Source organism: Takifugu flavidus, chromosome 21, assembly GCF_003711565.1.
Source record: "Takifugu flavidus isolate HTHZ2018 chromosome 21, ASM371156v2, whole genome shotgun sequence".
NCBI lineage: Eukaryota > Metazoa > Chordata > Actinopteri > Tetraodontiformes > Tetraodontidae > Takifugu > Takifugu flavidus.
Genome location: NC_079540.1, coordinates 9,643,664 through 9,661,065, shown reverse-complemented (window position 1 = coordinate 9,661,065; position 17,402 = coordinate 9,643,664). Strand labels below are relative to the sequence as shown.

Sequence of the window (17,402 nt, the reverse complement as noted above, 5' to 3'; positions counted from 1 at the left end):
TTTCAGAACTGCTCTGATGCCACACGAGTCAGGGGGTTAAGAGAAACTGTGTACTCCACTTATGTGAAGGCTGCTACAAAAAGGGCACTTTTAAAGCTGTTTACTTATTAATTTTAAAAGCATGCCTCCGCTATACTCGCAGGAGCAGCCCTCCTTCAACAAAGGCATGAAACGTAGGTGAGGTTCAAGTAGCGTCTGGAAATAAATCCTGCTCAGGTAAAACAAAAGCCGGTGGCTTTAGAATAGCTTGGATGGAAGGCTGCACCCCTGCGGTTCCTCAGCTCATTTTCTCGGGCTGTTATAAGTGGATTGCAGAAACATGGCAGAAATCCTCAGCCGTCAGAGCGACAGATCAGAAAATGTGCCACAGTTAGTCCGTTTTCCTCCTTTAGCCATCAGATAGAAAATCTCAGAGTGACCTTAAACTGTCAACTTCAAGATGAGATGTAGAAAATGTCAGTCTAGATGAGAGATTATGAAAAACACTCTGTGTATAAATGACTGCAGGCCTCAAACAGATCTCAGTGTGACCTCAATGCTCCGCTCCTGGAAACGGAGCGACGCGAACGCATCGGTTTAACGCTGACAGTTTCGGCTCGCATTAGTCAGGCCTTTGATTCAGAATATCTCTGCCTATCAGTCTTTCATCTCAGGCACCGGCCAATCGAAAGGCTTCATCCCCCATCAAAGAAAAGGGGAAAAAAGTGGCTATTAAAAAAGCCTTTTCATCTTATTGCAAACTAACTCAAACAACATTTTCTGACCTAAATTTTAAGACAATATGGGGCCCCCGAGAAGACGTAGAGGAAAGCTCTCATTGGTTCTGGGACCGACTAATTGAGCAGCAGAATCCGGACTGACTGCTGCTCGTCTGTGAGTAATGATTTGGCTGCTGTCTTCATTCGAATGGTTTCAGCCTCTAAGCCATGATGGATTCTGCACAGCGTCCCTCCTTGAGGTTGAGCTTTCTCATGAAGGAATGCTATGAAGACGTTTAAGAATGGGCTTTTCTGTCTTCCCAGCAGTCCCCTACCGATGGGACAGCGCCACTCTCATCTTTCCCGTCTCCGTGATCACTGGGGCGCAAACTGAAAGAGCATGCGGCGGTGAGGTCACAGGTCAAATCGATGCTTTTTAAAAGCCAGTGAACGAGTGAAATCCAGTCCGCTCGGCGGACGTTTGGTTCCTTAACTGTATAAGGAGTGAAAAATGTCTCCCTCCATGTGTCTCTCTCAGCCTCCCTCGGCTGCATTGTCATTGTCAAAGCTCTCACGCTCCAGTTGGCCTGGACAAAAGCAAGTGAGCTGGCCAGAGGCTTTTCCTGCTATGATCGCTGCAGTGTTAGCCGGTCTTGATAAAGGGCCCATTAGGGTGCTGAATGGGCACCCATTAAGTGGACATCCATACTAGTGAGTTCGGCCCGGGGCCAAACAACAGTCTTCCAGAAGGAACCTGATCAGCACCTGACAAACGGCGCAGCAACATCTCTACACTGGACTTTTTGGTTTTACAGATAAAGGTTCTGTATGCCTGGGCACTGGCCACGCCACACTCAGAGGGACATGAGTGTTGTGGAATCATTGTAGGGATGACAAGATGATGTACGCTATATCACCATCAAACAGGTTAAAGAAAAATGGGAATAATCACTGAAATCCTGACTGTGGCGAGGAGAGAAAAAAGAAGAGGCTAATATTTCAATACTGGTACTGTAGCATCCAAGGAGGGTGTTGAATGGTTTGGTGACAGCCACATTTAAATGGAGAACTTTTTCCATCTGCTATAGCGGTTTAAAAGGAGTAACATGATTTGCTTCGAACAGGGTCTAAGAAAGACAATTTACTTCTCACTTGGCCAAAAACCGCATGTGTGAAGGTTCTGTCAGACTTTTTTGAGAATGAAAAAACAACCTGCGAGGCTGTCTGCTTCGTTAAAGCCGAAGCCTCACCTGAGCCTGGCAGTCAGGGGAATCTCAGCCTCACGTTGTCAGGAAGCCTGACGCCTCTTTCTTAAACAGAGAAAAAAACAATTATGTCAGCTTTTAGTTTCAACGATTCCTACTGTACAGCAAAGCGTGAAGGTCGGATGGAGGCTCGGTCCTGAGCCGCTGCACTGCCACAGATGTCTAACACAGGAAGTTCTCCTGTTGCTACGGAACTAACCAGCAGCTTCTCGCTGAGAGGCAGCGGTGATGCCGCCGCGATGCCGGGGCTGACGCTCGTGTCACGTTGGATGACAACAGACGAGTGGATCCAATGACATCGTTCCAAAAAGAAAAGTGCAGCTCTGAACTACGACAGCGCGGCAGGTCCTTATCTCTGATTTTAGTCCTGAATTCTGTCATCACAAAGAGTCTAATTAGTCACATTATCACAAAGTTCTCAACTTGGATTAAATAAATGTTGAAATTGGACTTCTCCACAGTCACGGCTGACTCCTTACTGCTATTGCCAACGGAGTTTGAGAGTCAATTACGAATCAGATAAGCAGAGCTCCATTCGCACAAAGAAAAGAGACTTTAATTTAACAGCTGATTCCTGTGATAGATCGAGTGGCCAAAACTGAGAATAGCTCATTTACCATTTAATTAATGGGCACCTTTTTTCTTTATTTAAATGTTTATCATTCATGTACAATGAGGCCAACTCTGTCCAACAGTTACAAAATCCACCTGCTAAGAAGACTAAAGCCTATCACAAAGTTCTCTCTCACTCTGTTTGATGCTCACTTAACCAGGAGCATCACATTAAAGGTGTTTCTTACATAGTCGTTATAATCGTGGCTCTGTAATTTATTTATTGTGTGTCTTTTCTTGCAAACCAGGCACATTTTTGCACAGAATGGCAAATACACATGCATAAATTTGCCATTATTTAAAGAAGTTTTTATTTTGTAATGTTTTGCAGAGTAATAAAATAGGCTAAGAAGATGGTGTGGCAACTGCAGCAGCACAGGTGGTCAGGAGCACCTTACTGAGAGGACAACGTGGCGGATTCCTGATCTGGCACCTCTACGGAAGGGATTACATTAAATCAGATTTCACTGAAGGGCTCAAGGTCCGGCTCCATCCGCTCAGAGTGGGAGTAAATGCTGTCAGGTCCTGTGAGGAGGGAGGGGTGGTTACACGTGTGTGTGTGTGTGTTTCTCACAGAGTGTAAGTCTACTGTGTGTAACACCAAAGACATCTGTGCTGTCAAAGAAGTTTGACCTATAGAGAACCAGGTTCTATTCATGAATAATGCAGAGTAAGGCTAAAAAAGTGGCAGGAGGTTTGCAGTCAACTGTAGGACGTGGAGGAAGAGGAGGAAGACGAGGAGGAGGAGGAAGAGATGAAGGCTATGCATCGGTGAAGAGGATGCATGGACGCTGTGAAGTGAGACAGAGAATATGCACGTGTAAATGTGTCCACTCTAAGCGCAGGGATTATAATGACAGATGACCTCATCACTATAAAGAAAGGCGCGGCACACGCGGCACACGTGGCACATCAAAAACCTGAACAATTCCCATGTTGCTTCCCAAGTGTTGCTGAACTAACCAGAGTGAGCTGTAAATAACAACATGATCACACCCTAACTGGCTTTACCAGCACTCACAGCAGAGCATGAGAGCATCACTCACATTTTCAAAATAGCTGCTTGTCACATGACATCAACCTTGATACTCTTGTGAGTTGTTCCTGGAGTTTTTAAACTCAAGATCAGACCCTAATAGACCACAGAGCTTCTAGACATAATCAGAACGTGTTTAGATCAAGTCCTGTGAGGAGCAGCTTCCAGCTCATCCAAGGATCCGGGCTACATGAGTCACTTCCCCGGGGACGATCGTGCAACCCGACTAGACTCTCACACGTCAACAAACCTCCCAATGAAGAAGAGCAAAGATAGTTTCAGTCATAGTTCCAGTTCTAAAACAGCCTTCGAAGGTGCTCTCGGTCACTCACGAGCAACAAAAAGCTGCCCCTCAAAAAGCTGGACCCAAACATAAAAGAGCTGCTTTCACTCCTCCGATCCACCAGGTACTTCTCACATCATCCTGCGAACAGTGTTCATTTGGAGGCCTCTGCACGGCTTCGACTTCCCTGCTCTCTAAATATGTTTGACCAGATAAAAGCAGAACGTGTGTGTGTGTGTATGTGTGCGTGCGTGTGCGTGTGTGTGTGTGGGGATTAAAAATACACAAGCTGGAGCGATGCAAAAAGAATGGATGGAGTGAACGAGTGCCAGAGAATTGCAAGGCTGCCTATGGTTTCCAAGAATTCCAAACAGACTGACCACACACACACACACACACACACACACACACGTCAGAGCTATAATTTCACAGCCCCTAATTACTGCAGACTGCAGCAGGTCTTATTTCACATAAATCTCAAATCATGCAAACATTGTGAGAACTGTAAACTTATTAAATGAAACATCGGTTGCTGAGATGGAGCGACTGCGTCTAACGATGACACTGTTCTTCTCCGCTCTTCAGTTATTACTCAGGACAAGATTTCCTGTACGAACTCCATACGCGGGAGCACATCTCCAGCAGGTCTTAACGCTAACCATGGCTGGAGAACTATTAAATCATTGTCTGCTGCCTGTTTTTGTCTGATTAGTATGCAGCATCCATCCTGTACAGCTACCCAGCTTTTAAAGTCTGATAGCTCTCTCTTTCAACCTTGAGTCCCTCCGAGCAGGGTCATGAATAATGACCCATTGCAGGCCAAGGCCATTTAAGACAGAGAGGTACAGCGTTTAGCCATTACACGTCCTCCCCATGTCTTGAACCCCATCCAGTTCACCCTCTGGTTCCCATTTATATAAAAAGAAAGAAAAAACCCAAGGTTGGTCTGAAAGGGGGCTGCAAAGTGTTTTCTGCTGTACCTTTTGTACCTCCTAAATATCTGTCCCTTTCTGTTTTTCACACCCCCGCTCATTTACATTCGCTGTAGCCTGAATGTTTCTCTTCCCTTTTCTTAGAGAATGCTCTAAAGTGAGGGAAAATAGGCCATTAGACTGCCGAACAGCTTCACCCTCACTTTAAGAATCCCGTTCCGATCCCCCCTCGCTCTGCTCCGCTCTTCCCTTCCCACCCCCCTTTCCGACCTGTATAATATTTCCTTTTTTGTGCACATTGCCTGCACTATCCCGCTGCTTTCCCCCCCATTTGTTGTCATTTCTACAACATGACATTCACGTCTGCCTCTGTCTTGTTGCTCTGGTGCCCTTTGGGGACCCTGACAACTGGGGTTTTACCTCCAACGTGTCTTAGCTACTTTGGCCTGTTTCGCCGCTGTCATCTGTAATAATCCAAACACGCACAAACTCAACACACCGATTCAACAGAGCAGAAAAGTATTTCCAGGCACATTCTCTTCCTATTAAGAGTATTTTTGCCCTGTGGCAGATTTTAATGAGATTTTTGGCCATCCGTTACCAATAATATTCATATTTTAGAAGAGGAAATTACATTAATAAAAAAAGCTGTTGATAAACATATCAAAAATAATTTGCTCTGAAAGCAGATTTATACAAATATTGTTGTGGAATCAGTGTTCCATGAGGCCAAAAGAGGAATGCATTGTGTGCCTACCCAGCAGTCCTGCATGGAAAAGAAAAACATATGTAACATAAATATTGTAGGAGGGAAAGAAAGCCTGCGGCATCCCCTTAAGACTGTCCCAGTACTGCGGTCCAACCCTGCACCAGTCTGTTCCTAAACTGGTTTGTTTGGGTGGAAATGTGTGTTTGTTAGACCTGCACAACCCAACCTCATTTTCTTTTTTTCCCCTCCAAACCAAGAAATGCATATGTTTACGTTCTGACATCACAGAATCATTGTACACGCACGTGTTTCCAGTCAGAACCGCCACTGAGGTTCTGTAGACTCCGTGGTAGCTCTCTGTTCTGTGAGCTCCTTGCCCTTCCATGCGTCGACACGGAAGGACTGAAAACACAAATATTCCCAGAGAAAAAGAGACAGAAATTGGCTCATCCGACACTACAGCATCAATAGAACCAATAAAGTCATGTAGCACAGGGTGTAAAAGGTCCTGGTCAAATATCCAAACAATATAATTATTTTTACTGGTGGTGTTTTAGTAGTAAAAAACAAATGATACTGTAATAGAGAGATTTGCCTTCCCTTCCTCCTCCCTCCTCCTCTTCTCCCAGCCACCTTATCCAGGTCCCTCAGGGCTAATCTGCCAGTGCACCTGGTGCATGTGCTCATTAACCTGGTGCCACCTTATAAGAGCCTCACTGACACACACACACACACACACACACATATATATATATATACCCACACACCCACCCAATGACACTGTCAGCTGTGTGTGTTTCAAGTGGTGACACTGATGGGCAGTTATTTCGGGTGCACCAGCGTTTCAGGTGCAGAAATGGAGGAAATGAATGTGTGAACGTGTCACCAGGGCAGACAGATTTAACGCGAACAGGAACCTCTGCTCGGCGCATTCACACATGCACACACAGGTTGTGAAGCCCCTCCACCATGGATCAATGTATCAGCCCTGAGGGAATCAATGCGCACTTTAAAAATCTTTAATTTTGCCACTGAGAAAATAAACACACACACACACACACACACACACACACACACACACACACACACACACACACACGCACACACAAGTATTAATGAAAAACAATTAAGTGAAGGACCAATGGAGAGATGGGGGGAGGGGGGTCGAGCTTTTCTTCCCTCAAACAGCAGCTGTCTCTCTCACTGTTTCTCCCATTCACACGCTTTCACACACGGAGCCGTTGCAGCATCCAAATCTAACTAAAAATACCACATGGAACACACACACACAGACACACACACACGGCCACCCTGGTTTCTGAGGAGTGGCCTATGTGTGAAATAAATGAGCCCATTCATATGGTGCTGAACAGCCTCCATTGCTCTGCCGCGCAGGCCCAAAGTAAACAGACCCTGAGGTAGCTGCTAGTGGGCTGCAGCAGGAAGTGGAGTGCTTGGATCAGAACCACCTTCCAGCTGCTGAACCTGGCACAAACACTGAAGTCATTTTGTTCAAAGTGAAATTCTTTACGCTCAACGTTGATTTGAGGGTGGCTGATAACTCCTGAGGGCCAGGAGTCATTTCAGCAGAAAATTCAACTGAATATGGCACAACAAATATAAATTCGTCTTTCATGTTTGGATGACACTCAACCTCAGGAAAAGCACGTTCTGTTGCACCCACTTCAGACTGAACCTTTCTGCCAAGGTTAATCCTTGATAAACCTGTTTTATAACCAGTGTGTCAAAAAAAGAAATGACTCAACAAACCAAGTATACAATTAGCCTACAGCTATTTAACAGTAATATTTCTGCTCTTTTGTGCCTCTTGTCTACCATCTGACTCTATCCCTTGTACCGAGGAGCTCTTTTTAGAACCTCGTAGGCTCTTGGTCCCAACTGTAAGTGCAGCATTTAGGTGAGAAATCACCAAAACACCATCTACTTAAAAAATAATACAATAAGATACCCAAAAGTGTTTTGGAGGTCGGGCAGCTCAGTTCTCTAACAGTCCCAGTAACTCACCAATAATCTACATTTCCAAATCTCTCCAAACATGGTCATTACATAGCTAAAACTTGTAGCCATTAACGGAGAGAAATAAACAATGAGAACTGAAAGATTCTGCTGATACTAAGTCAGCGACATCTTACAGCCAAATAAAACAGACTCCATAACCCTGATTTTTACGAATAAAGAAAAATTCAGCAGCCTTAAATCTGGACTTACCTCTCGTATTCCAGGTTGTCGTGGTCACAGCGAGCATCTTTGTGCTTCTCCCAGTCCTTTCCATGGCGGCATGTCGTCAGCGACACTATGTCCTTCCCGTTGTGGATGTGGTGGAGAGCATTTCTGGTGTCGGAGCCGATGCCTGTCAGGTAGCGCTTCCCTTTGAACATCAGCAGGTATTTTCGTTGAGGCGGGGTGGTGTTCCTCACCAGCCAGCCCCGCTCGCCACCCTTCTGCGGGTGATCCTTTGAGAAGAGTGGGATGGAGACGTCAAACGCTTGGCGAAAATGTTCCGTGTTGAGGCTGGCTTTGGCTAGCATGGCCTGTCCGATGTTAAAACCGAGGTCCTCTGTGTAGTTAGGCCATGTGCCCGAGTACAGATTGAAGATCAAGTGGTTCCGCCCATCATTCCACAGCGGATAGCCACGAATACGTTCATCCACATTGGCCACAAACTGACCTGAGAGCTGGTCCCGGTCTAAGGTGTCTATCCCTAACACAAACAGGCACGCTTCATGGGGATCCGATGTATAGTATCGCGACTCTGATATGGATGTCAGGATCTTCCTGTAGCTTTCTGACATCCGATCATTTTTCTCAGAAGGATAGATATACACCCTGAAGCCTTCCCGTCCCCTACGGCGACACCGCGAGAAGTCAAAACATGTCTCCATGCGACAGCGACTGTCTTTATAAACAGTGGACCAAGCCTGACGCCGTTGGCTGGAAGACTCAGGCATCCCTGGGTCTGTCTGGAGTTCATCTAGGTGGGCGTAGCGCGGCAGGAAGGCTCGGTCGGTCCAGTTGGGCCAGGGGCGCACCACCTCGCCCCGCTGCCTCGTCAGCATGCGGAACACACGGAGCTGGACTCCTCCACCCCAGTAAAAGAGGACCAGCCAGCAGCACGCACACAAGCCCAGCAGAACATACTTCTTACGGGCCTGCATGGGTCCTGTCACGGTCTCCTCGTTGAGCTCGGCCTCTCTTGCGTCCTCTGCTTCTCTTCTCCTCTGCCCCTCAGCTCTCTAGCCTCACAGGGGGGGCGACTGGTTTGTGACTTCTAACAGGGAGCTTCTAATGGAGGACAATGTGGTAACAAGGACATCACTGCCTCTGAGTGTGGCCCAGTCCACTTTGCCATTGAGAATCACCAAATCTGACTTACCGACTTCCCTTCTCCAGTCTCTTCCCCATTTGCTCTCCCCTGTGGTCGGACGTGTGTGTTAGCCGGTCTCCACTGTGGCATGTGCCGCTCCTCCGTCTGCGTGCATGTCTTCTGCTGCCCCGTCTAGCTGCGTGTGATGAAAGGTGATTTCTCCGGCGAGGCTCGCAGCCTCATGGTGCCTGGCCCCTCCTACAAAGAAGTAAACAAACAAGAATACAGATCAGCACAGAGGCAGAATTGATGTCCTCCAACTGACACAGACACCCTAACAAGAATTTAGGCTGTAATGAATAACACTGGACACACTCGAGGATTCGCACTTTTAGATGCTTTTATTAAATGAAACAAATGGGAACTGAAAAGGCCGTTAACACCAAATCTGCTGCCCTGACTGATATTATAAAATATACTATGATAAAACCTTGAAAGAACACCGAAATTGCTTTTATTAGAGCTTTGATGTCATCAGTGGGCATTTATTGGAATTATAAATATCATCCCATACACCTCTGATGATGATGACGATGATGATGATCTCACAAAATGCCACAGATGGCTTTTAATTACAAATTTATATTTATGAAAGCTGCTCAGACCTTGCAGATGGATCATTTCTGACTGATATTAGCTGCATTTTCCACTGACAGGACGTGGCATTCTCATGTCCTTCAGGCTCTGTTTGAACCGTGCCAGATGCAGTCAAGGTGAGGCGAAAGAGAAAAGATGGGAGTTTAAAATGTAGCTCTGGAAGCAGAGAACAGACGCCGTTGTGGCTCTGAAAGTCCGTTAAACTTGGATTTGAGCGCTGTCTTTGTTAGCGGAGCCGGCTTGTAACGGTTTTTAACGTTTTTTCTTGGCTAAACGGCCTCTCCAATAAGGCCAGCATGTACAGTACAGTATGTGTGTGTAGGGGTGTATTCCACAGTGAAAGGCAGTGTTCCCGCTGCCAGCTGCCACACAAAGGCAGCTTTCAGGTCTCACCTGGCTGCTCTCTACCGCTCATTCTCCTTTTCTGCCTCTACTCCAGCCAGGCAGAAGTGATGTCTGCCTTCTCTGTGCAAACAAACAGCATACTGAGATGTGGGTAAACACTCAAACTTCTCATTTTTCCAACTGAAAAGGTAGGAAAAGGGCTGCGACGCGAGCTGACAGTGTTGTTTTTAGCGTCGCCTCAACGTGCACCTAGTCTTGATCAACAGAATCAAAATGGCACTTGGTGATAAATGACACACACAAAACTAAAATTTAGACACTGATTTCGTAAGAATTGAACAGTTTTCATTGTAAACAGTTATTTTCTGGAGAGAAGTTCAAGAATGAGAACCCAAAATCCCAGGATAACAGGGGGCAGTGAATCTCTCACCAAGACCTGAGAGTCCTTTCTTTATTATACAGGGAAGTATTTCATCGAACTCGTCTGTGGTGCTGTGGGCACCTCCTGGAAATGCCTGAACAGCCAGCAGTTCAACATGAGGAGGAAGAAAAACGTGAGATCCCATTACATACTCCTCATCAATAATTCACCAACTCCTTTAGTTAAGGCATTGATTTTCTTTCTTTCTTCGCCTTGATCACCAACGCACACAATTACACCTCAATCATTGTCAAGGCTCCATTCGGGGAAGGCTGCACAATCTGCTCCACTGATTTGTGGCTTTGAGGATAATTTATAGTGAGTGGAAGAAGGTGTTGGATGGAAGGTATCATTCGACTAGTAATGGCGATGGTGTGGGAGGAATCAATTCTATTGGTCTACTTAGTTTCATGTCATTGGCTGTCAGTCTTGGGCAAAAAACAAAAGAAAAAGACTACAAAAAGATACAGAATGATGCTGATAGGAATTGACAGGATCAGAATAAACACAATTCTGAGTTTGTGGCCATTAACTAAGAATTATGATGGCTGTCATTTCTATATCATGTGGATGTACGGATACATTTAAGTGGCTTTAAGTGGTTGAGAGGTCTGGCTGATCAATGATGCGTCATTACGGTTGGGTGACAGGCACCAAAGATCATCTGACAGAGGAAGGGCAGGGTTCGAGCAAAGGCGACATGGCTGCACCCCCCCCACGCTGTGTCATTGGCTTTTTCCGCTTTAATTGCTGCATGTCCTGCTCTCCATTTTTCATTTATTGCATTATCTTCTCCCCGTTTGGCCGCTCTCTCCTCCCGGAGCTGACTGCAGGGCTACATATAGGAACAGTACCTTTTCTCTGCTCCTTTCCTTTTTCAATTATTCCTGCCTCATCCCCCGAGTCCCCCGGGGGAAGGTTGCATGAAGAATAGGGGACCGTAACACTGAATCACAGACAGGTGGAAAACACTCTGCAAGGCCAACGGTTCTTAGATCATTTGCTCACCTTCCATGCAGAAAAAACATTCAGAAGGTTTGATTTAAGTGCTGATTCAGCTCTCAGAAAGTCAAAAGGGGAGCAAGTGTGTAATTTTAGGGCAGCAACACAAAGTGGGAGCTGTATCACCAGAGCAGGAGGGCATTTTGACCATTAGCTTGGTGTCAGTTATTAAATATGCAACTCTGCTCGTGGTCAGATACTCGATAACAGCACAAGATGGAAGTCTTCATACCTTCAATATTTTGTCTTCATTTTGTCCACAGTGGGCGGAGGCAATGTGGCGTTTCTTTTTTAATGTCACAACAACTGTGGCAGATTAAACTCACAATTCGGATAATTATTGCTGACCTTTAATGCACCCGTCGCTTTGTGCTGGGGACCGTCTGAGTATCCGTTTACTGTCTTGCATGTTTATGGATGACCAATTGTTGCAGGGAGAAGGACTTGTTTATGGAATATAGTTTTGAAGCCGCTGCTCCCATCTGTCTGGAGCACATGCAAGTTTAATACGCAGGAGAGAGAGAACGGAACCAGCCCAGAGGAGAAGACGTGAGGATGAAATCCATTTAAGTGACAATGACATGATGGATGGATAGTTCATAGATGACAGCTGCGCTCAGTCCCCATACTTCCTGCTGCCTCTGTGCAGCCATCAGGGCCTCCCCCAGCTATTCCTGCCTGTTGCTGAGGGACTCTATTAAGCCATTCAGGTAAATGGAATTGAAAATTCCCATCACATCTTCTACCCATGAACTTTATTTACGCAGCAGATGCTGCTGCACTTCACAGGAAATTTAAAAAGGTGGGCTTTGAAATGAATGAATGGCTTGTGTATTTTTCCTTCACCAAAGGGTTAGCCGGGTCAATTTTCGGCAAAATTCAATTTCAATTTCAATTTGCTGAAGGTCTGACATGAGTTTGAAAGGAATTCCCCAAGCACCGGGGTGGTGGATTCACTGTCTGCTTCGACACAACGGCATCTTTTTTTTGGTCTGGAAGGATTTTGGGACGTGACCATCGCAGGTTGTAAATGGGACAGAGTCCTAGAAAATGAGATTTCCATTCTGTCCCAAATGATATGGATAAAGACAAGCCAGCTGAAGCATGGAAGCCCGCTATGCACCAACATAAGCCCTAAATACAGCGTTCACTGGCAGCCGGTACTTTCACTGACTGGTGCGGCTCTGATGTCCAGCGTGTGTAAACTATACTTAAACACACATCTGGCATACACGCATTTCCACTGGCGACGTATTAGTCCTGCAAAGTGAAGTGTTCTGACGAAAACACAACACTTGTGGCGAGGTGAACATGTTGGTTCAGCTAAAATTAAACAGAAACTCTGTCATTAAGGGAGCAGCGGACGGCCGCACTGTCGTTTGTGTTTTGTAGGCTTGTAGATCCTTTCACCTCTGAATGAAACCTCTTCTTTGGCCTCTGCAGTGCATCTACTCACCACAGATCTCATCAGCTCTGCTTGCTTGGAGTGCTGGATTGGTAACAACTAATGTTTAATCAAGGTTTGCCTTCTGGCTGACCAGAGTAATTGTAATCAATCAAGTATCATTGAGGATTAAAGATGCACCAGGAACCAGTAAGTAGATCCAGGTAGATGAGTAGGTACCACTGAAGAGGAAAAGCTCTCTCCATCCTCTCCCAACCTAGTAGTCACCTAAGAATTGAATTGAAAGTTTTACATAAATACAACCCTTTTATGTGGGGCTTATTTCACCTGGACTTGGAGCAGATTATTAGTATAGCCCCGTTTTGGTCCATTAATCCCATCATCTTCATCATCTGAAGGCAGGTGTTAAAATACCCAAAATGTCCACTTTAGCGCTCCGACCAGCTGCAGACGAGCAGCTCGATCTGGGTATGACATCACAATGGAGGCGCTGGGGATGTGGGGGTGGAGGGGGCATTCGCCTCGGTCGGTCTGCGAGTCCAACAAACAATAACCAAACAGGAGCGGTCTCCACTAACACACCTGTGTTAAAGGCTTACAACTGGGGTGTGATGTGTGTTCTATATTTTGCCCTCACCCAAGCGCTGCCCTTTAAAATGGAGGTGTTTTTTTTCACACCCCCACACACCACATGCATTTATAAGCAGTGACATGAATAAAGGCGAAAACAAATGTGCAAAACAAATGGCTTCTGATGGGAATACAGTATATTAAGGAGCATTTCTCCTCTGGTCTAAAAGCAGCTGCTGGGGAGGATTTGTTGGTTTTGTTTTTCATTAAGTGGCCCACCTCCCGACCAGAACATCAACTGAGGCAAACAAGCTTAGCTGTAGAAGACCATTTTCATAAAATGAATACCAACACATTCTTCTTCTTGACATTGAGAAAAACATCTTCGCTCTCTCTGACTTAAAAGGCTTGCAGTGTGGTAAATAAGATGTTTACCCGAAGCTACAGGCAAGCGACGCGCCCGGCCCTGCAACCACATGCACGCTCCCAATGCCGGCATAATTACAAACCCGGTTGATTAATTATGTTTCAACAATATGCTGCCCTCCAATGCCACAAGGGCTAATTACCAGAACTAATATAGAGGGTAGACGCAGTTATTAAGAGGTTTAAAACACGCGTCTTTAACACAAAATGACCTGGGCCGGAACTACAGGTAAGGCCGGCTCCAGGACGGGTCTGCTGAGGTCACCGATGAGCGCGTGCACATCTCTGCATTCAAGGCTGCGCGCCTCACAGCCGACCATGAAGAGCCGGAGCGGAGAGAAACCCATCTGGCCCATTAAGTGGTTCCACGGCCAGTGCGTCCCCCTGCCTGCGAATCACCTTATCAGCGAAGACTTTCGACCTGGAGGCCTTCTTATCGGCCAGCTCGGATCTGATCAGCCTATAAACAATCTGACCTTGACGACGCTGTGATGATATACGATCTGACCCTGGGATAAGGAAGATGAGGCGCATACCAGACAGGGTTCAATTAGTAGCACGACCGCGATATCTGACCGGTGAGATTAAAGCCATCGCTCTTCCAAAATAAAGCAGAAGAAAATCCAGACTGAACCAGCTCTGCACTGCGTTGGTGCATCACCTGCAGCAGCATCTCCAGCTCTCCAACCTTCATATATACTTGTGTCGTTCCTGTTCGCAACAACTTGAATATAACTACATATTTTACTCAAGTGCAATGAAAAATGCATGAGAACGATCAATATGCAGGGTGAGTCATCGGGGTTAATACTGTTTAAAGGCTGCACGCTGATATTCTCAACCCCTGTAATAATGAAAGGAATAAATGTAGTCTGGAGCGACCGATGCTTCAATGAAATTGGAGTTTCTTTTAATCACCAGGGAGGGAATTATCGTGAAAGCAAGATCCCATTAAGGAGAGAGGGCTGCCATTAGATCAGATGGAATCGGTTTCCTATCAGGATGCACTGGGGCTTTCCTGCTGCATTGGAAATAATGGCAATGCTTTATTTAGCTCTGGGATGCTCCAGCCTTTCCCCTGGAAAGATAATAACTAAGAAATTTAATCAGTCGATGCAACGAACTTTGTCAGCCCTCCGAGGATTTTTGCATTTATTTCTTAAGATATTAGATACTACTGTATGTGTTGCATGCATGCGAATGAACGGAACTACAACTTAGTTCTCTCGGAACGAAAGGATTTCTTTTTTTAAAGTGATAAAAAAGCCTGTTAATGTAGTAACAGAAGTCTTGTGATTCTTTTAGCCATGGCTTGATTGACAACCCGCTTCTCTTCTATCCTCAGCGGAGCTTTTTATACCTTTATTATTTATCATCTTTCTGCTTCCACTTCCCATTAACTTTTACATTCAGACAGATGACGTTTGTGCTGATGGCGGCAACATTATTTAGGATTCTCTGCGGAATTTGCAACCCACAGTCCATCTGTGCAGCGGGAGACAAACAAAAAGGGATCTCATAGTGAGCGAAGATGTCCCCAAAGCTCCAGGCACCATGTCTGCTAAGTATTAGAGCAAGGGTGGAGCATTTGTCCTCCAGGCTGCACAGCTCACCTGCACCACACAATAAACACTAAGACAGACAATAATCTGCGCTGCAATAAAGGAGAGATAAGAGACGGTCGCCATGCAGACACACGTTCTATATAAAATGGGTGTGGACAGCAGAGAGGAGCTTCTAACAGGTCACATGGTGGCATCTGCAACAGTGTACATGACATAAGGGAAATGTTTACAGCAGTTACAGATGTGTCAATAGGCTGTTTCACCCTCGAGGAACCAGTTCGCAGTTCCCTCCGAGCGGCTGTGCTGGAAGAATGGACCGCCGTCTGAGGGGTTCTTTTCTGTTGGGGTGCTGGTTGCGACACCAGAAACTCTCACAAACAAAGCATGCTGGCCAACAGCAAGGCGGACGAACAACGAGCCCTCAGCTCCAATCCTCTCCTTTCATATTTGCTGGCAGTTTTGAACATTTAGATAATATTTCTGGTAAACTCAAATCAATCCAAACGCACTTATTCAAATGGAACTAGTGGCAAGAGAGCCAAGAAGACTATAATTGCATTTTGATTCAATGCGCTGTCAAGCCTGTGACAAGTGACGCCCACATTCAGACTGGTCTCCTCTCACATTGACTTCCAAAGTGGGAACAAATTAATGTCACAGGAGAAGGTCAATCATTTATTTTTACGAGTATGCGGGACTAAAAAAAATGGTTTAGCATATGAATGTGCTCTTTTGTGCATTTGGTGACGGGATTCTGACAGCGCAAACTCAGTCATCTGTAGGAACACAAGCACGAGGACAGGCACAATCTGAGGAGAGCAAGTTTGTTTAGAAGGTGGAAGAGCCACGATCATCATCATCATTATCTCCCCCATCACTACAGCTCCGGATGTTCTGGAGAACCTGGTTCCCCACAGCTGCTCTGATGGGCAACAACACTATCAACCAGTTTGCCAGCTGACCTCCTTCGTTCCCCACCCAGCCTACCTGTGACCCAGTGATCCACAGCTCCGGTGCAGGCGGCAGCAGCAGGTTGGAGCTCCGGAATCACCAGCGGATCAGTCCGCCGTGGATCGCAGCCCCAGAGGCTCAAAACAGCCACTTCCGAACGGAGGTGAACCCACTCCGGCGTCCACACGAGTCTGGCGCGGTGAGAATACGCGCACCATTATCCGGCGCGTCCGTGAAAATGCCGTGAGGCGGGGTGTCCCGCCGCCCCCTCGTGTCTGTCCTCCGGATCTGAGTTACCAAACCAGACTGTCAACCAGGTTAGAAGGTGGCGGTTCCATCGTAATCCGGCTCACTAAACGCCCTCTTTTGCCCTCACCTCGCGGGCTTCCTTAGCTTTGCGTGTTCGCAGCTGAGAACATCTGAGCGGCGCCTGGGACAAAGGTGCGCTGCCGTGCACGCTGCCCACAAGTGCAACCTTGCACTTTACGCCGACATCATCCTCATGTGCGCGCTCACACCGTGCGGGCCAGTTCGGTGCTATTCCCGACAGCTTCCCTTTGGAATTGAGGAAATGATTCCAGAGTGGTTCTTAAAAACAAAGACTATCACTGTGTTCTGTCAACAATGAGCACGTCCCCTGAGCACGGAGAGCAGATCCGTCCTGCGCTCCGGTTTCCCCCCGCAGGATCTCGCCCTCACCGTCAAGCCGAGACGCTTCCCTCCTCCTTTCACGCCACAGCCGAGAATTCCACAATGATCCCAATATCGGAGCGCAGCGTCGGGGGAAATGAATGATGAACGCGCGGCATTAAATTGTCCATTTTCTTGATCCACAACCGTCCTGGTACGACCCGCCCCACGGGCCCCGCTGATTGGTTTGGAGGCTGCAGACGCTCACGTCGACTCAGAAGGAAAACACACGCGCACGGCACACATCTGGATGGCACAGCGCGGCGAGGGGGGCGCATCCATTTTAGCGGAACAGTGAAGATGCTGTTGATGGTGTTGGTGCTGATGAAGATGGTGCAGCCAAAAAGGTGGCATCATTGTCATCTCTCTCAAAGGAGGCCTGGCGCACATCCCCGTGCACGGTGTTCTGCTTCTGTTTTTATTGACCCGAGATGAATTTCTAATTTCAACGAGGTATTATTAAATGATTTCAGTTTATTATAGATTAATTCATAGCAATAAATGATAAAG

At 46.5% G+C, this 17,402-nt stretch overlaps 1 protein-coding gene across 3 annotated transcripts in view; it reads right to left on the bottom strand.

Moving 5' to 3' along the window:
- The window catches only part of ext1c (exostoses (multiple) 1c), a 53,947-nt gene extending 36,636 nt beyond the window's left edge, over window positions 1–17,311 (bottom strand). Inside the window, exons 1-3 of one of the 3 annotated variants that reach the window (XM_057020463.1) lie at window positions 16,239–17,311; window positions 8,930–9,118; window positions 7,765–8,838 (exon numbers count right to left, since the gene is read on the bottom strand). In XM_057020463.1, the coding sequence (XP_056876443.1) occupies window positions 7,765–8,711 (947 nt within the window). In that variant the 5' untranslated portion in view covers window positions 8,712–8,838; window positions 8,930–9,118; window positions 16,239–17,311. Of the gene's footprint in view, window positions 1–7,764; window positions 9,119–16,238 lie in introns of all 3 variants that reach the window. The other 2 variants (XM_057020465.1, XM_057020464.1) reach the window with 2 other exon arrangements.
- Window positions 17,312–17,402: the final 91 nt, after the last annotated feature.